The sequence below is a fragment of the Caenorhabditis elegans genome, chromosome X (assembly GCF_000002985.6).
Source record: "Caenorhabditis elegans chromosome X".
NCBI classification, from domain to species: Eukaryota; Metazoa; Nematoda; class Chromadorea; order Rhabditida; family Rhabditidae; genus Caenorhabditis; species Caenorhabditis elegans.
Window position 1 is genome coordinate 8,367,337 of NC_003284.9, and position 17,988 is coordinate 8,385,324.

The 17,988-nt window shown below is 34.3% G+C and overlaps 4 protein-coding genes, 2 non-coding genes and 1 pseudogene across 11 annotated transcripts; 5 read left to right on the forward strand and 2 right to left on the reverse strand.

The window, feature by feature from the left end:
* The first annotated feature begins 516 nt into the window (after positions 1–516).
* Positions 517–4,298, forward strand: F40B5.2 (Putative metallophosphoesterase F40B5.2). 2 transcript variants are annotated; one of them, NM_077017.5, is made up of 10 exons: positions 517–561; positions 1,200–1,390; positions 1,793–1,929; positions 2,321–2,465; positions 2,515–2,641; positions 3,138–3,258; positions 3,311–3,421; positions 3,465–3,532; positions 3,578–3,882; positions 3,938–4,281. In NM_077017.5, exons 2-10 carry the CDS (start codon positions 1,203–1,205, stop codon positions 4,059–4,061), a joined length of 1,326 nt encoding a protein of 441 aa, NP_509418.2. In that variant the 5' UTR covers positions 517–561; positions 1,200–1,202; the 3' UTR covers positions 4,062–4,281. The 2 variants fall into 2 exon arrangements, with proteins under 2 accessions (NP_509418.2, NP_509417.2); NM_077016.7 differs by lacking the exon at positions 517–561 and adding an exon at positions 1,514–1,594 and having other exon boundaries at positions 1,185–1,390; positions 3,938–4,298.
* A 571-nt stretch (positions 4,299–4,869) lies between these two features.
* On the forward strand, positions 4,870–7,193 carry nep-15 (the record flags this gene model as incomplete). Of its 3 annotated transcripts, none has more annotated exons than NR_131732.1 (6): positions 4,888–4,976; positions 5,031–5,187; positions 5,231–5,322; positions 6,495–6,752; positions 6,796–6,867; positions 6,911–7,138. NR_131732.1 is itself a non-coding variant. In NM_001373390.3 (6 exons), the coding sequence occupies 4 exons, from the start codon at positions 4,888–4,890 to the stop codon at positions 6,592–6,594; spliced, it is 438 nt and encodes a 145-aa protein (NP_001360033.1). The 3 variants fall into 3 exon arrangements, 2 of the variants coding, with proteins under 2 accessions (NP_001257056.2, NP_001360033.1); NM_001373390.3 differs by having other exon boundaries at positions 6,911–7,193; NM_001270127.3 differs by lacking the exon at positions 5,231–5,322 and having other exon boundaries at positions 4,870–4,976.
* A 758-nt stretch (positions 7,194–7,951) lies between these two features.
* Positions 7,952–9,968, forward strand: nep-14 (annotated as a pseudogene). The gene is made up of 8 exons: positions 7,952–8,043; positions 8,087–8,243; positions 8,288–8,376; positions 8,647–8,830; positions 8,878–9,033; positions 9,076–9,598; positions 9,656–9,727; positions 9,777–9,968. Coding segments are annotated over exons 1-8 (1,465 nt in total).
* Positions 9,969–11,220: 1,252 nt separating this feature from the next.
* Positions 11,221–15,375, forward strand: tbc-18 (RUN and TBC1 domain-containing protein 3). The gene is made up of 15 exons (NM_077020.7): positions 11,221–11,286; positions 11,367–11,452; positions 11,581–11,684; positions 11,730–11,846; positions 11,897–12,144; positions 12,188–12,334; positions 12,780–12,982; positions 13,034–13,258; positions 13,304–13,531; positions 13,589–13,720; positions 13,764–13,891; positions 13,977–14,346; positions 14,612–14,703; positions 14,760–15,000; positions 15,062–15,375. The coding sequence occupies exons 1-15, from the start codon at positions 11,268–11,270 to the stop codon at positions 15,200–15,202; spliced, it is 2,481 nt and encodes an 826-aa protein (NP_509421.2). The 5' UTR covers positions 11,221–11,267; the 3' UTR covers positions 15,203–15,375.
* F41D9.6 lies at positions 14,444–14,538 on the forward strand. The gene has a single exon (NR_071671.1). It is a non-coding gene; the product is annotated as an Unclassified non-coding RNA F41D9.6 (non-coding RNA).
* F41D9.t4 lies at positions 14,459–14,531 on the reverse strand. The gene has a single exon. It is a non-coding gene; the product is annotated as a tRNA-Arg (tRNA).
* On the reverse strand, positions 15,369–17,579 carry F41D9.2 (DOMON domain-containing protein; the record flags this gene model as incomplete). Of its 2 annotated transcripts, NM_001129671.5 has the most annotated exons (5): positions 15,370–15,654; positions 16,134–16,256; positions 16,308–16,406; positions 16,806–16,957; positions 17,421–17,579. In NM_001129671.5, the coding sequence occupies 5 exons, from the start codon at positions 17,461–17,463 to the stop codon at positions 15,553–15,555; spliced, it is 519 nt and encodes a 172-aa protein (NP_001123143.1). In that variant the 3' UTR covers positions 15,370–15,552. The 2 variants fall into 2 exon arrangements, with proteins under 2 accessions (NP_509422.1, NP_001123143.1); NM_077021.5 differs by lacking the exon at positions 17,421–17,579 and having other exon boundaries at positions 15,369–15,654; positions 16,806–16,988.
* Between the last annotated feature and the right edge of the window lie 409 nt (positions 17,580–17,988).

The following is a 17,988-nucleotide window of genomic DNA, read 5'->3' on the forward strand; positions in this document are numbered from 1 at the left end:
GACCATCTCGGACTGTTTTATATTTGAAAACCGGTCTTCTGATCCTTGAATATCTCGTGGTAAATGGTGTGATTTTAATTACGAAATAAATAGTTTTCAAGTTAAATTATTACTGTTTTTCTACTTTTTTCTCACTTATTATTTTTAATACCACTTTCACGGTGCAAAAATAATTGAATATCATAGTGAAACTTTTCTATTTTTTTATATATTTTTCTAAATGAAAATTTTTCAGTTTTCACCAAACTTTGGAAGTCAACAAATTGTTTACCAATTTATTTAGTAACAACGTTTTAATTTGTCGTTTTCAAACATTGGGGGTTTTTTTTGGCTTACAGCGGCCTACAGCAAAGGCGGACATTACTGAAAAATGAGATAATCATCAAAAACTTATTTTCCAAACAATTTTACTTGACTTTTTAATCATCAATTTTTGACGGGTTTAATTATGATATTCGGTCATTTTGAATTGTTTATTCTCACTGACACGTATCCTTTAAAATTATTATTTACAGAACAACAATGTCTTCGCGGTGTAAAAGATGTCTGAATTCATTCTCGGTAAGATCATTTTTGAATTATTCGCTAGAATACTGAGAAATTAGAATTTTAATTTGTATGATTTAAAAAATTTAAAAAATATCTTGAAAATAATTTTGAATACAACATGCTTTCATTTTCCCAAATCAATGTAATTTTCCAATATGCTGTTTTATTTAAAAGTCTAATCAATTTTTCATTAAAACATTTTTATTAGTATGTTTAAATAACAATTTTTGATTAGTATTTGAATAAAATTAAACTTCATTCGAATTTTTATTATTTTATTTATTTAAAAACCGGAAAAAATCTCTTGTTAAAAAAATAAATTGGAGTTTATTAAAACTTCCTTGTTTTTTTTCAAAGTCTTTTCTCTGCTCGGTTCGATTTCCAAGATCACAAGGGTCCACAAAGCTCAGGAAACGCGCCTGCTCAATGCTGACGCATTGTTTGCTCTCCTCCTCCGTGTGTGTCCATTGGAACAAACCCTCTTGCGCACCTCCGTCCTTTTGGACACACTTTCTTCACTCTCTCCCCACACGGTTTTGTGACCGAATCTTATCGCGCTGCGACGACCAGTCATTTTAGTATAAAGTACTAGCATAGATCACTTTTTAGAGACGTATTTTTTGTTGATATTTCATAATTTCTTATTACAGGAAATGAACCTAAAATTGAAAATCGCCATCATAGTCATAGGCTTCATTCATGTCTCAATTGCAATTGCTCGAAAGTCCACAGATGGTGTGGCACACCATCGATTGGTCCGTTTGCACACCATACTCATCACATCTACCGCAATGTTGTCAGCCTCGTATTACATATGGAAGAGGGTCAATTTTGCCATAACGTGAGTTGTTTGAAATGTAGCAGGAAAATCGTACAGCAAAGAGATTTGGAAAATTGTATTTTGAAAAATATGTTTTAACGTGTGTGCTTAACAGAGTGTGAAGAAAAATGACAAATTTTACAGAAAGTTGTTCAAAACTTTGAAGTCCGAGAATGAATTACCTATTGCAAATAGTAATGAAAGTGAGAGTGATTTCGCAATGAAGTGAGTTGATTTTTCAATTCAATCAATCACCAGAAAAAATAAATAGTTAGGTATTAGGTCGAACATTTATATTTAAAAAAACACAACTTTAAAAAAATTTTTAATTACATATAAACTCGACATAGCAGCGTAGAAATATTACCTATAATTTTTTTTAAAATAACGTCTCTATTTTTTATAAAAACACTGATTTTTCAGTACACTTCTACCAAGCCCCAACCCGGTTGGCAATCGACGTCTCCGACTTATTTGCTTCCAAGACATTGCTCAAGCTTTAATGATGCTTTTCCTTTTCCTCTCCCACATTGCTATGTTTTTCTACTACATTTTCCTTGGTAAGTCTCATCTTTCCGAACAAAGTTTAAAGAAAAACCTTTGAAAAGTACAGCTGGTTCCGCCAGACAGAGTGTGCTCGACGGTTTCTTTCTCATGCAAATTCCCGGCGGGAATCTGACACAAGTGGACACATATTATCATAAAACGCAGCACGTGAACAGGGCACAGTCACAAGAAAGTTATGAAAAATTGTAGAAGCATAATAATATGAACCTTGGCACGAAATTTTGTGTTTTTTTCTTAGCCCATCATAAATTAAAATATGTAGTTTTATTACTCAAATTTTTAAAAAAAGTTCGCCGGCTCGAAACTTTCCACAGCCGCGGAATTGCTGAAAAATGCCGCATAAAAATATTAGCAACAGCACCACTATTCATCTAAATTTTCCAGGGCCGGAACCAAACGTCATTGCCATCACAAGCTTGAGCTTCATTGCCGCTTACGCACACATTCTCATTTTCCTTCTCATTGCTGACGTATTATTTTACTCTACAAAGTTAATCCACAGTAAAGTGGCACCGAATTCAGTGCACACGTAAGTACTTCAATTGTTTGAAGCATATTTTTAAGAACTTGTTTAACAGATATCTCAAAGAGAACCGATGTTATCATATACTCCTTGCACTTATTCTCGGATTCATTTTCATGTTTGCTGGACTCTACACGACTCACACTGACCCGATTGTAAGAAGTGCAAGTATACCTATGAAAGTAAGTTTTTGTATTTAAAAAAAAGTGTGATTTACAGTCAAAAAGTGGTGAAAATTATGTGTTCTCTTTTCTCCTATAACTTTTATATTCTAATTAACTTCTAAAATTGTTTTCTTGAATACTATAGAAGTTTACGCTTTCAACACATTCTATTTAGAAATCTACAAAAACTTTGACTGAATATTTTATGAAATCTGAGAAAATGTTTTGACGTGTTTCGTTTTTATATAATATTATGTTAGACTTTTTGAGTGTAATCAAAACCAGCCATTCACTATACTCCGACTTAAACTTCTTTTTTTTTTGGAAAATCGTCATGACTTTTGAGAAAGAAGTGTCGAGAAGGAGAAATATGTTTGAACATTAAGTACGTGTAAAACGCTTTGTTATTTGAAAACTGTTTTCGTTTTATACCAGTGAGTGTAAGAACAACATTTTAAAATAAAAATTGGGGTATACCCATCTCTCTACTCTAACGCAACCTATTTATTTCCAGAGATTCCAGTCAAATTCGGGAAACGTCTCCATCGCACTTTTGTCCGATGTTCACATAGGACCATCTGTAGGAAGAACGAGAATAGCAAAAATTGTTGAGCTCACGAATGCGCTGAAACCAGGTTTGCACAAAAAACTGATCCGTTAATCTAACTTACGTCTTTATAATGTTAGATATCATTGCAATTGCCGGAGATCTTGCTGATGGACTTGTTCGAGATTTTCATGGAGCTGCTGAGCCATTGTGCAACTTGAAAGCGCCTGGTGGTGTATACTTTGCCACAGGTAAATTATTTTGAACATCGTAAAAAATTTAATAATAATAAAGGTAATCATGAATACATGCACGGGAATGTCACCGAGTGGTTCTGGTTCTTGGAGAACTGCAATATTACAGTGAGTATTGTATAACTTTTCAATTACTATAACTCAATATTCTAGGTCCTTCACAATTTGAATAAGCACATTACTGTCAACGGGCAGAAGCTCTGTGTGGCCGGTGCCGATGATCTTTATGCTCTCCGATCAAATGTTCCTGGGCATGGAATGGATTTGAGAAAGGCTCTCGGGACATGTAACTCCGACTCGACTAACATTCTTCTTGCTCACCAGCCAAACGCAGCCAAGATTGTCTTATCGGATTCTGAATTGAGCAAAAAAGTTAATTTGATTCTGTCAGGTCATACGCACGGAGGGCAAATGTACCCATTTGTGCCAATTGTGCATCTTGCAAATGCATTTGTAAGGTGAGTATGAATTAAACAACTATGATTTTTCTTAAACTGAAACTTTGTTTTTCAGAGGTCAATATTATGACAAATCAACCGATACATACGTGTATGTAAGTGCCGGAGTTAATTATTTTGGACCGCCTATCAAAATGTTTGGAAGTTGTGAAATCATTTTTATCACTATGACACAATAACTTAGTACTATCATAATCTTCTTTGATGTATTTTTGAACAATGTTGTAATTTTGACGAAAACATGACCCGGGTGAACTAAAATTCTCATCATTTTTTTTGAAAATGATTATCATTTGCTTTAGCAGTCATATTGTGTTACGTTGTGGTAAAACAATGACATCAGATTAATTTATTTTTTTATTTTTAAATTGAATAAACTTTAATGCATGAAAAATAAATGAAAGTTTGTACAAAAATATTTTAAATCTGAATAAAAAGCTGTTGGTTTAACAGTGGAAACTAAAAAGTTACTTTTTCGCAACATTAAGCAGCTACATTGCGGCCAACTAATAGCTCCCCTCTAAAATAATGTTTTACCACATCTGTCACAAAAATGTTGTAGGGCTTCTATAGGAGGCTGACGAAATTTCAGATCCAGACGCCTGCCTGAAGCATATCCATATCACACCACCTCTTGCCTCATTCCTGCATTCTGGCATGAAGTAAATGGTTCGTTTTTGCAGCATTAAGACACTTTTTTTGCGCGGGCTGCAGGCAATCGTCGCCGAAAAGCGGGCGCGGTAAGCGCTGCAGCGCGTGAATTAAAGCTCTAAAGAGTTGCCAAGAGGAAGGTTTTTTTTTTGAAATAACTGATCATTGTACGTTTGAAAATATATTTCTATGCGTTTTGTACAGTTTTTTTAATAACAAAAGAAACTACGTATACTACTCATTTCGTACTCGTTTTAATAATACCGAGCAATACTTATAAGTTTCGTTCAATTGTTACAGATGATATAAAATGAGAGGACGTTTTTGCTTTAGACTACATATTTCCTTTTAGAAATGAGAATACTTTTATTTCTAATTTTCATTACTAGTGTCTATTCAAATACTTTTGATCCGGCAGATGTCTTTGAGAATGCGTTATTGACGTAATGATTTTAACTTCAAATATATACATATTTTCCTACAGAACAATTTTTCAGATACGTTAACAAAAGTGTGTGCCCCTGTGAGAATTTCTATAGGCATGCATGCTCGTTTGATAGCCCACGCAATTTAATGGCAACTGCACTCAAAAACTTGACTTATGAACTCAGACAAAAGCAAGCAGACTTGTTCTGGAATCATATCACGCTTGTTGTCAGTGTCATTATTAATGTGGAAAAAATGTTGAAATTTTTAGTCCGACTACAATCAGAAATGGGCGCCGCAAAAAGATCTGATCGATAGTCATGCTGCAATGGTTGAATTTTTCGTTACTTTTATATATGATCTGTGAGTGTTGTTTTGCGACATTTGGGTTTGCCTAGTCATGTTAGGTGTGATCTCCCAACTGAAAATTGATTTGACAGACAAACAGTAATACTTTGTTTAGAAATATACATTTCTTTGCAAACTTTTCAAATAAACTCGCAACAGTGCTAAAAAACGTTACGTTGATGTATCAAAAAAAAGTAACAGGTTAAGGTATTATAAACGGATAGAGCCAAAATGTGCTTAGATGAACAAATTTATTAGTGAAACAAAACATTTTTAACCTCCATGAAACTTTGAAATTTTTCTAAAAATTTTATTACGAAAATTGTTTGTTTGAACAAAGTATGGTAAGGAAATGGCCTCAAAGGTAAATCATTAATTGTTCACCATAATAGTAGAACAGTTAGAAAAATTCGAATGTCATGTCGGGAAATAAGTTTTGACGTATTTTGCCAATTTATGTTTTATTTGTTCTAAAATTTTATATGGGTGAGTTAAAACAGGAAATGAGTATATGTATAAGCCGATGAGTTTCAGAGATTTCGGCCAACTTCTTGGTACTTTGATCTGAATACATATAGAAAATTCAAAAGCAGTTAATTCGATTTTCAGTTTGGATATTGAGTGTTGATATTAGTATCTAAATTAGTTAAATTTTTTACGTAGAATACAAAAAAATCCCAATTGAAAAATTTCATAATTAATTTGGCGCCAATGGTAATCTATGAATTTGAATTTTTGATTAATGTATGAAGTTCAGAATCTGAAATTCAACTATTTTCAAATATTTTTTTCGTTTGATTGTGATTCGCAAGTTGGAATATAATTTTATGTAATTTTCAGACAAAACTTAATTAAATATTAACATCAAAACTCAAACTATCACCGAAAAGACCTTTTGAGATTGTTTATATTTTTCCAGATCAGAATGCAAGAAACTGACCGAAATATCTAAAACTCTATGAGTTTTTAATACTCCCTGCCTACTATTTATAGATTCCCTATTTAAAATTGAGCAAAAATGTAAATTGACAAAACCCGTCAAAATTTATTTCACCAATACATTTTTAGTTTCAGAACAGTAAAGTTAGAATTATATTTTTTCATCCAAAGCTGTTTTCTACACCAATAATTGTTTCCATTCAATACAAATTTAGTAATAACATGAAATTAATAGTTGATTGTTACAGCTCGGTTTCACAGGATTCAGTGTTGGACACGAAATTGGTCATTCATTTTTTGCTAACCACAGTGGTACGGACATCCTTCCGTATTTCTCAGAAAATGTAGAAAAATGTGTGCAAAATCAATTTAATTCCACATGCAACGAATATAAAGAAGAATCATGTGTGACAAGGAACGAGATGCTAGATGACAACGGAGCAGATATTTTCGGTCTACAACTTGCATATAAACTGATGGAAAAATATTTGTCTGGAAGACTAGAGGTAAACATTTGGAAGTATTTAATGTATGCTATCATTTATTTAGGAAAGAATTGAGCGCCTTAATGTAACCCAGGAGCAGTTGTTTTTCTATTCATTTGCTAATCAGTTTTGTTCCGTATGTATATACAATAATTTATTTTTTAACAATGTTATTCCAGGGGAGTTTATCAAAAGTTTTCATAGAGGAAGAGGGAGACTATGATCCCCATTCAGTAAACAATGTAAGAGTAAATGCTGTTGCGCAACACCCAGGGTTCCGAAAAGCCTTCAATTGTCCCGATAATTCAAGAATGATGAAATCAGCAACGGAACAGTGCATTATTTATGGAGAAAATGCACCGGAAACAAGAAAAAGGAAGAAATTTCAAGATAATCTCAGAAAATAAATGAACTGTTATCTGAAGAAGCATTAATATTTATTATTGCAATGAAAACCTTTATAATTATTCCCGGTACAATTATTCATAAATTCGGTTGATCGAATTGAAAAAAATTTGCTTTTATTCTTCCGCTTGTAAAATTGTATCACAAAAATTTCAGATTGCATCTATGTTTATAACTCTAGTTAGAATTGTCTCTAATACAATTTATTTAAAAGATCTTCCAGTAAAGTTTTTTTATATTTAGAGTAACTTCAACAGCTAATGTCTCAATTGTTCTTTGTTTCCTATAAAAATTGTCAGCTAACCTCATAATTGTTAGTTCCTTTTCTAAGTGTTTGCAGTGAACCATTTATTGATATCTCCAATATGAACTGACGAATAACCTTTTAAAGTACAGTTGTCGAGTAGAAGGAAGATACCGTGTAATTGAGGAGATACGGTTTCTAGATTTAATATCAACAGCATGACACTAATTATCAAAACTTGAGTATAATACATACTAAAAACACATTCTAAAAACATTCTAAAAAATTTCTTACAACATATTGCTCTTGCACGATTGGATCATAATTATTTTACACCAATAAGGCATACAATTTATTTTCCATAGAAAATGAGCATTGTTGGAAGTGATCGTACATGGTTAAAATATATTTTTTGGAGTTATTGTCCCGGAACAACACAATATATCATATGATTATATTGGAATTTTTCCCTTAATAATAGTTTGTGAGGTTTTTTGAGGCCAAAAAGTATTCAATTGTTCTTGTCAGTATAAATACTTGACCAAATTATTTGTCTAAAATAGAAAACAAAATGATATTTTATGTTATTTTTTACATAGTTCCCGCTGTTGTTTTGTTGGAACCTCCTGAGCCGTTTGATTTTGTGGAAGATGCCTTAGCAAAGTAAGTTTTCTAGAAAAATTAGATTAAAAGACAAATCTTGAAGATACGTAAATCATAGCGTTGATCCATGCGACAACTTTTATCGCCACGCTTGCTCATTTAACAGTCCGTCATGGTTGATCAACGAGGCTTTTCGAAACTTGAATTCATATCTTGAGGAGCTACGAAATAAATCGGCTTTTAACGATTTGACTATTCTTGTAAGGAAAAAAAGTTAGAAAATAATACATCGAAATAATTTCAGAACGATTACAACAAATTTCAAGACAAATTGAGTTTAGTGTCTGGTTCGGATGCTACTATTGAATTTTTTGTTGGGTTTTTTGATTCGGTGTAAGTTTGAACTAGCATGAACCAGCATATATATATATATACAGTGCGCCCAACTTCTATAGTGCCCCAAAAAGATTTCAGAATATGGCAAAACGCAAAAACTAAAGGGGGCGCTATAAAAGTTGGGCGCACTGTATATATATAAAGTCTCAGTTCTGTTAATTACACTTACTACACTCCTCGCAAAGAGTAACCATACATTTGACTCATCCTGTAAAATCAAGTCTTATGAAGTTGGCGTATTGGCAAAAATTAATTGATATTTTTAAGATGTTCCAAAAAAGATGACATTGCTTCAACACTATTCGAAAGCATTGAAGACATAATAAATAATTATGGCCATATGTACCGATCACAAAGAAAGGAAATAGATACAAATGATTGTTCAACGCTGTCGCAACAACTGAAGGCGTCATTAGAAATATCAAAAAGCATTACAGATTCACTGAATATCGTATGCATTAAACATTTCAAGATAATTTTTTGACAATTTTTTTTCAGAATACGCTACTTTTTGATACAAATAAGCGCTTGAGTTTGTTAGTGAAAACCATCAAAGTGATAACTTCTCACTTAGAAGTAGATGTACGCAGAGGAATTGAAGAAATTCGAAGAACCACTGAAAACGTAGTTGGAATTGCATTAAATCTAATTGAGGTTGTAAAATTAACAATCAGTCAGAACATTGCATATTTTCAGGAAACACCGTGGGCGAGAAATATGCATGTTGTGGAAGAAATAAAAAATGTAACTTCACAAGTTACAATGAACGATAATTACGGAAAAGATTTCAAAGAAATCGCACAAATATTAATGAAATTGGAAGATACCTTCATAAATTGCAAAGCTACCTATGGTGCATTTGAAAATGGAGATTTTTTCTGTTTTGTTTTGTCTTCAAGTAAATTTCGAGAGCCGGATGTAATATACGACCATTTTTTTATGGAGGATAACGCAAGGAATGAAAGGAATAAAGTTTTTTTTGGATATCCAAACTACTATTACCAGCAGTATGGTCGAGGGCAACGGTCCTCAGCACCTTCCGTACTTTTCCGCAAAAGTTATAGACTGTGTACAAAACCAATACAATTCCACCTGCAATAAATTCAACGAGAATGGTTGCAACACCAATGAGGACAATTTAGATGATAATGGTGCAGATATATTCGGACTTCAAGTCGCATACGAATTGCTGGAAACATATTATGCGGATAACTTGAGAGTAATAATTTTTCATTTTGTTAAGTATTTGTCGCTAGTTTATTTTTTGTATTTTCAGAAAACGATTGATCGGCTCGGCATCACATATCAGAAACTGTTTTTCTATTCATACGCATTTAATTTTTGCAGAGTGAGTTGATAGAAAATACAACATTTTCATAATCCTGAAACATTTGAAGGGTGAACAGTCGACATATCAACCAGATCATTCAGCTCACAACATCAGAATCAATGTTGTAGCTCAAAATCCTGGTTTCCAAGAAGCTTTCCAGTGTTCTGAAGATTCACCAATGATGCAGTCCGCAACTGAGCAGTGTTTCATCTACGGCAGAGATGCTCCTGAAATCAGAAGAAGAAAGTTTTCAGACTAAAACTGATGAATGTGCTTGAGGGAAAATTGTATTTTTTAAATCTTTTCTTTACCTGACAGAATAAAATTTATTTAGGTTTTTTTTTGAGGATAAACGGTCTCAAGTGAACAAAAAATGGCTGATGAAAATTTGAGCTGAGTTTTTGTTTCCAAAGATTTCAAGATTTTGGTTTGTCTTCAATTTTAGATGTTTTTACTGTTGAACTAATAACATAAGAAAATTGCATTTTCTTAGTTTTCAACAAATATTTTTTTAACATCATCAATGAAAGTTTTGAGAAAGCGATCAGGATCAGGAAATCTCAATTAAATTAGATTTTAAAACAATTAACTAAAAGTTATTCACGTATGGGACAACGTTTTCGGGCAAACTGTACTCAGCATTAGGTCAACGGCTTTGCATGAACCATCCTTTATTGAAATCTCTGTGGTTTGATATTCAATAAACTTTTATGAGAAACGTTTACTTTTAGGGGTTATTCTCTCGCAGAAGAGGTAGGAAACAGTTCTGTTATCTGTGTATCTCTCCAGGCTCACCTCTTTCTACAGGCTCACAGGTCACACTCTTGCACAAAGCGTAGAGAGAATAGACTGTTGTGCGGTTTATCTCTCGCTATAGGGTCACTCTCTTTCCAGGCAAATGGCACAACCCCTCCCCATCTGGAGATGGCGAAATCGAAGATGTACCAGTATGCTGGTTGGTAGTTGGTACATCTTTAATTTCGCCACCACTATTTTGCTATTTAATGCTGCTTACATACAATTTCTCTGCCAGTACGTGAAAATATCTGGAGACGAACGTCTGCCAACTGGCTTCCACAAAACAACTTGAGAAATGTGTTACCGTTTTCAAACTTTTCTTCAATCTAGTACGATGTCTGTATAGTCGACAGCCGGCGTTATGTTTGTATGCAGAGTTTACGAATTTTTTTTCATATCATGGGGTAGGAATTTATATTCGTTCCATGAAAGGACGCCGTCCAATGCGCGTGCTAGCGGAGCTTTTCTTTTTCTTGTCTTCTTCTTTCCATTTCATCGTCCTTTTCCATCTCCTCCTTCTCCTCATCTTCTTTTCATCACTCGGTCTCTCTCTTTTCATCTTTCTCTTCCGCTCCTTCTTTCCCGTTTCTCAATCTCTCCGTTTTTGCCCATTCCAGTCGTGCTCCACTCTCATTTGGGTGAGAGCTGCTGCCTTTTTCTTACTCTCTCTTTTTTACTTTTCTCTCTCTCTCTCTCTCATTTTCATTCCGCATATTCTTCTCACGTGAAAACTGGAAACTTTGTTGGAGAATAGAAAATAATGGCAAAGTATAAGAAAGGTGAGCGCTGTGTTTTGTAACTGGTTATTAGGCGGATTATTATATTCTAGTATAGGCTTTTATGTTTTTTTTTGTTTCAGGAAAAGATGCAAAATATGCCGACGCTGTTGCAGATGACGATGACGTCTTCCCAGTAGCTCGTAAAATTGCTGAGCACACAAAAGAGGTAGAATGACAGCATTTTTTAAAACTTTTAGATTTTATTATTAGAACCTCCAAATCCAGATTATTACAAAAGTGTTTGGTAATCTGTAAATCAGAAAATTGTTCAAATACTTGTTGTCCTTTTTACAGAAAGACCAAGAAATCCATTCATCATATTTCGAACTCGATGGAAAACCTTTCTCTGCTATCAATAAAGCAATGCTTCCAATTTATATTGAAGATCCGCTGGAATTGTAATAAGTATCTTAATGAATATGGTTTACATACCTTTGTTTCAGTTTTGACGAATTTGGATTCCGAAAACAAGACGATGATCACGATCCAAATTTAGGAGATGAGGAGGAAACATCTTCTGCAAAACATCTCTCCGAACCATTGGAGAACAGCACTCATAAGTAATTTTTTTCGACTTTTCGACTAATTTTATATTCCATCTAATTTGCAGATTAAAACTAATTTCATATTTGCAAGATGTGCACAAGGAAGTGAAAGACGATGTCTTGTGGTCGCACATACTTGGTCCAGAGCTGAAAACGGATAGATTTGAGGAGCTATTGAAAGAAGGCGGCATACCACACTCGATGCGTCCTTTTCTATGGCCTCGTCTTTCTGGAGCCACCAAAAAACAGAAAGATGCAAAGTACACGTACGAAAGTGTTCTACAGCAGTGTGCTCAAGACAAACCGTCAATTGGTGGGCATAGATTACTTAAAATAAAAGAAAATGCATATTTCAGGCGTACAAATTGAGCGCGATTTGCTGAGGACATTACCAAATAATATTTGTTTTTGGAAAAAGAATTCCGAAGGAATTGAAGCGCTAAGGAGGATACTCAAATGTGTTGCATTCATTTATCCAGATCTTGGATATTGCCAGGGAATGGGTGAGTAATTAAATTCACATAAAGTGTGTGCAAAATTTTTTAATTGAGGTTGTTAATTTGAGAATGGTAAAAGCCCAGCATAGCCCTTCCTTTTTTCAAACCGATAAATTACTAACTACAAGGACATTTATTTTCTAATAATTCAATTAATAGCACTATAAAATTTTGAAAAACAAATTTTCAACGATTTTACAGTATCACTTTGATAGTACTTTGGAGATTTCAAAAGTGAAAGTTAGATACAAAATTTACAAATATTTCCAGGCTTGTTGCTTTTGAAAATTAATTTTTAGTAAGTGAAAAGTGATTTTCAAATGTATTCTTCAAAAATAAATCTGCCGGAATAAGCAACAAGTTTTTATGTTTTAGTACATTTTTCTATCTACATATGAGAAATTGTACAAATTCTTAGAAAAAAAAACAATTATCATTTCAATTTTTCCAGGTGTGATTGTCGCTACTCTTCTTCTATACTGCTCTGAAGAAACAACATTTTGGATGATGACTGCATTGATCGAAGACATACTTCCTCCCAACTTCTATACCCAAACGCTTTTAGGTCTTCAAGCAGACGAGCGAGTGTCCAGACATTTGATGAAATGTCATGTTCCTGACTTGAATAAAGCTTTGGAAGACTACGAAGTCGAGGTTTGTATTCAAAATGAACAACTCTATTTTTTATACAAATTTTAAATTTAGGTATCACTTCTGACCGTCAGTTGGTTGTTAACCCTCTTTGGTTCTGTGTTCAGAACCAGAGTTATGTTGAGAGTTTGGGATTTTATTTTCTATTCCGGTGGTGTCAATATATTTCGGGTCATCATCTCAATTCTGAAAATGAAGGAACAAGAAATTGTAGAAATCGCGGAGACCACACAATCCTCTGCGGACATTTTCACTGCATTAAGTCAACTTCCAGCTTCAGTAAGGAATCTAGTATACTTTAAAGTTAAAAACAAATCATTCTAGGTTACTGAGGTGGAGAAGGTGATTGAGTATATGGGCTCTTTTGAGTTTACTATCACGGATCACCTAATTGCCGAACTGCGGAAAAAGCATCAGGCGGTGTTAATGGCAGATCAGGGAATGATTGTCAACACCGCCACAGATACAAATTTGCCAAAACAAACTACTCAGAGAAGAAAGCTCACTAGATCAAAATCGATTATCAAGCAAATTTTTAGTTCTAAAGATGAGGTAATATAATTAAAATTTTCAATTATTTGATAGGTAAAAACTTTTTATATTGTTTAGACTGCAAATGACCCAAAGAGCAAAAATATCCGCCAAACCGAAATTCTAGTTGATCTCAAGGAATCTGTACTTCAAATTTGCCGATATTTTATTTCATGTGATGAAAAAATGGAGCTTAATGTCTGCACTCAGGTTTTTTTAAACAAGATTTAAAATTTATATTCAAAAGTTACAGGCCGATTACAGTCCCGAAAGTCATAACAAGGATATTGCGAACTATTTGAAAGGAAGACGTGTTGGAGCCAAGAGAGCTCGGGCTCTGTTAGATTTTGCTAGAGAAGAAGAAAACGAGCTGGGATTCAGGTGTGCAATTTGAATTTTAAATTAGGAACATTTCCTCATAGAATATTAATTGCCTGTTTGACGAGCCCAATGAAACATACTTTAGGAAAAACGACATCGTCACAATAATTAGTGAAAAGGACGAGCATTGCTGGGTTGGAGAGGTTAACGGATTACGTGGTTGGTTCCCAGCGAAATTTGTTGAAGTGGTCGACGAAAGGGGAAAGAGCTATACCATTTATGGAGACGAAGCCGTGTCACCGGAGATCACCGAGTACATTCGTGGCCGATTAGCTAATAGTTTTCGACAAATAATGGATCATGGAATTCGAGAGAATGCATTGTATACATCTATGGCATACCATCCATGGTCATTCATTGAAGATATTGCATATTATTCAGTGGAGAAAAACTTCAATTCGGTGTACTCACGATTGACACTTTGCAATACATTCAATCTTGACGAGGATGGAAAAGTGAGTTATTATTTCTATCGATATCTTTGAAAAACTGCAGAAAATTAAACTTTTAAAGCAATAACTGAAGCTAGGATGCAATTCTGTACAAATAACAAAAAACAAAAAATTTTGACCCAGGCAGGGGTCGAACCTGCAATCTTCTGATTAGAAGTCAGACGCCTTATCCATTAGGCCACAAGGCCACGATGTGCAATAACTCTCCGGCGTTACTTATAGACGTTTTTTCAACGCATCAGCTTACTGTTGAAATTCTTCCTTTTAGATTTTGACCCCAGAAGAACTTCTCTTCCGATCGGTTCAACTTATAAACGATTCTCACAACGCCGTCTCGGCGCATTCAGATGTGAAACTTAGGTACGTCTCCAGTGTAACAATTTGGTCACTTTTGGCCACATATTTCCATGTTTCAGAAGTCTTCTCGTCGTCGGGGTCAACGAGCAATGCATTCATCTGTGGTTTGACCTTCTATGTTCCGCCACACAACACGAACACATTCGAAATAAATACTATCACAGTTGGGCATTCATACGATCACCAGCGTGGCGCCAAATCAAGTGTGACCTCAGGCTTTTGAGTCAGTTCTCGTTCAATCTCAGCATGTCATTCGAAATTGAGGGAATAGACAAAAAGAAGCGGAAGTTTGTTAATGGGGTAAGTGAGATAACAATAAAAGATGCAATGGTAAATTTTTCATTGCAAAACTTTTTTGCAGCTACTTACAAGTCAAAAAAAGAAGATTCTCTCGACGGTTGTGTCTTCTTCGCAGGACAATAAACAAAACGGAGAAGAACCATTAAAGCAAGGTGTCACTGATATGCTGATAAAACATCATTTGTTCAGTTGGGACTTGTAATGTCTTCATATCTTAATTGTTAGCATATTACCATCGTGCATGAAATATCTCCCATTTCTCAATTTTTTGGGTATCGTTCTGGTTTTATGATCTCGTAATCTTCTATATTTGATACCTTTCAATTGTGTCATTGATCTAGTTGGCAGCATCGAATAAACACTTAAAATCCAGTATATTATTTATTCGGAGACAACGAGGGCTGGTGAGAAAGAGAGAGAGAGAATTAGGTACAGACAATAAAGAAAATTTCTGATTTAATAAGATCAAAACACATTTCGAATTAAGGAGAAACGATTGGGACGTGGCAGGAGATCAAAATGCAGGGGGTTTATATGAGAATATAAAATGACTTAGACAGTACACTGATTGATGCACACAACGCGATGAAATGGGGTTTGAGAATGGTGAAACAGGTGACCTTGTGGACTCATTCGGTTCAAACCCACGGAGAACTGAAAATTCATTTTTTAATTAAAAATAATGAAGTTTTAAAGTTGGAAGAGTTTCTGTGATAATTCGAAGTTTGCGGAGCATGGTTAATTAAGTTCACCCTCAATTTTTTCGGTTTGATCTACATGAACTTATACGTGTCTAGATGCAGATTTCTCCACTGTTGTCGCATGGTTAAGAGCGTGCTTACTATTAGTATGGGAATTAAAACCTACACAACTAATTCTTCTACAAAAGAAAACAATATTTTATCGAATAACGTTGTGAAATGAGTTTTCCAAAGTGTTTTAAGACTTATAGTGAATTTAAAGTTAAGCTCATATTACCTGAAGGCATATTTAATAAAGCAGCTTCATTGAAAAGTTATCTAGGTCTAACAAAAAATTATGAAATGTCTAGCGGTGTTTGAATCTCATCAAAAATATTAAGGAGCTAATCATAAGTCAACAACAATTATTCTAGATACTTTGTATAAGTTTACCTTCCATGGAGAGCATCCTGAAAGGTTGGCGTCCATTTGTTCTGTTGAAAATACTGATCTTGAGAATGAAGCTACGACAACTCCATTTTCATATCGAAGTCCGTACACTTGGACGTTGTTTTGCTAAAACCATCATTATTAAAACTATAATAGTCTTTTTTTTAAGCTTCTTACTCTATCTGGAACTGGTGACTGGAATCCGCGAACAAACTCATCCGTCACAATAACTCTTCCATTGAGGACTCGAACCACAATCACGTCGAGACCAGAGAACTGAAGCGATTTTTGTACTATTTGATTAGCGTCGACTGAATGATCTATGTGAACTTGACTTTAGTTCGCTTCTCCTTTTTTGTCTCTAACTGGTCTCCTTTCAGTTCAAATTAAATTAGTAAATACTGATTGCAGTGTCAAGCAAGAAAAAGGACAGCTATGTTGTAAAGTGAAAACTAAACGCAAATAGTGTTGATTTACTGTTTCTTCTTTGGTAGTTTATTTTCAACCTAACGTGGCAAAAAAAACGTTCGAAACTTTTTGCTATACAACACGATGTCGTAGTTTAATTTATACAATAAAATCATTAGACATTACAATTTGAAATGAACACGTTTTAGTTGAAAAAGTAAGAACACTGTCTAGAAGATGGAGTGTTTTTTTGAAGTGTATTCTTACCATACTATTCCCGAATCCAATAGCAGTCCATCCAGATCCAGTAGGTGGAATTCCCGTCAAGACAACCCGGAAATGAATTGTGTTTCCGCGAACACCATATGTGATTTGCTGACCATTGGTTACGAATGTACACGGAGTTGATTCAACATTCACTAAAATAATACGTATAATTTTAGAGACCATTTTTGGGTTTCGTATTAACATATAACCAACAAACACTTTTTTGAATTAGGGAAAACTTTTTACAGATCTAATCGGTTGCTTTTGATTTCAATCTTCCAATTTATGATTTATTTTATAACTCAAAAATCAAATGTTGTAATAAGGCTGATATAGACTAAAAAATTTGCAACATTCTAAAAACCTGCCGTTAGAAAATAATCAATTGAAGGAACTTTTTTTTTATTTTTTGAACAATCTTGGTTGCTATTTAATGTTTTGAGGCTATCATGTCAGATTGGAATTTTAAAAATTGTTGGTCCCTTAATCCTCGTTTAATACTTTAAAATTGGATTGGGTATAAATTTGTCCATGAGTACACTTTAAGCATTGCAAACTATAAAAGCATGTCAAAAAATAACTTTAGATGTTCAGCCTAAATAATCATTAACTAACCGATTAGAAGTGAGAAGAAAGCTACAGCGATTAATCGGATCATGAGGATGTGATATGACTTGGTGACAAGACAAAGATAGGGGATAAATCTGGAGCGTGGGTGCGGGAGGCGACAGAATAAGTGATGTGATCAGGCGCCCTGCTGCTGGTGATGCCCTGCGGTATTGTCCAAGTGTCCTACCTTTCTCCCCCCTTCGATGGCATCGTCCGGTGAGACACCGCCCATTGACGGTTTTTGAAGAGGTGGGAGAGGCGTTACAAAAATTTTGAAAAGAAGGGGTCACAGTTTTTGCGAGAATAGACAAAAAACGGTAATGGTTGAGTAAGTGAAAGTACGGTTCGTATTGAAACAATGGCGGATTCGATGTCTTTTTAGTCTCTATGGAATTGGACTTTATCATTGAACTTATAATCAGACAGGGAACGGTTTTTACCATCTTGAAATATGTTAACTTTTCTAAAATAATAAAGAAACAAATATTTCGATAAAAGTTGTAAATAATGAGAAAAACAACTTGTGGTACGAGCCCACGTGGAAGTCTTAGTGGACTGTCATAACATTCCCATT

Excerpts from the sequence above, each read along its gene's own strand:
- F40B5.2 (NM_077016.7), top strand. The coding sequence starts at position 1,203 with ATGAACCTAAAATTGAAAATCGCCATCATAGTCATAGGCTTCATTCAT. Across the intron at positions 2,466-2,514 it reads GCACCGAATTCAGTGCACAC|ATATCTCAAAGAGAACCGAT; the intron begins GTAAGTACTTCA and ends CTTGTTTAACAG. Across the intron at positions 2,642-3,137 it reads GTGCAAGTATACCTATGAAA|AGATTCCAGTCAAATTCGGG; the intron begins GTAAGTTTTTGT and ends ATTTATTTCCAG.
- tbc-18 (NM_077020.7), top strand. Across the intron at positions 11,847-11,896 it reads TTGGAGAACAGCACTCATAA|ATTAAAACTAATTTCATATT; the intron begins GTAATTTTTTTC and ends TCTAATTTGCAG. Across the intron at positions 12,145-12,187 it reads TCAAGACAAACCGTCAATTG|GCGTACAAATTGAGCGCGAT; the intron begins GTGGGCATAGAT and ends TGCATATTTCAG.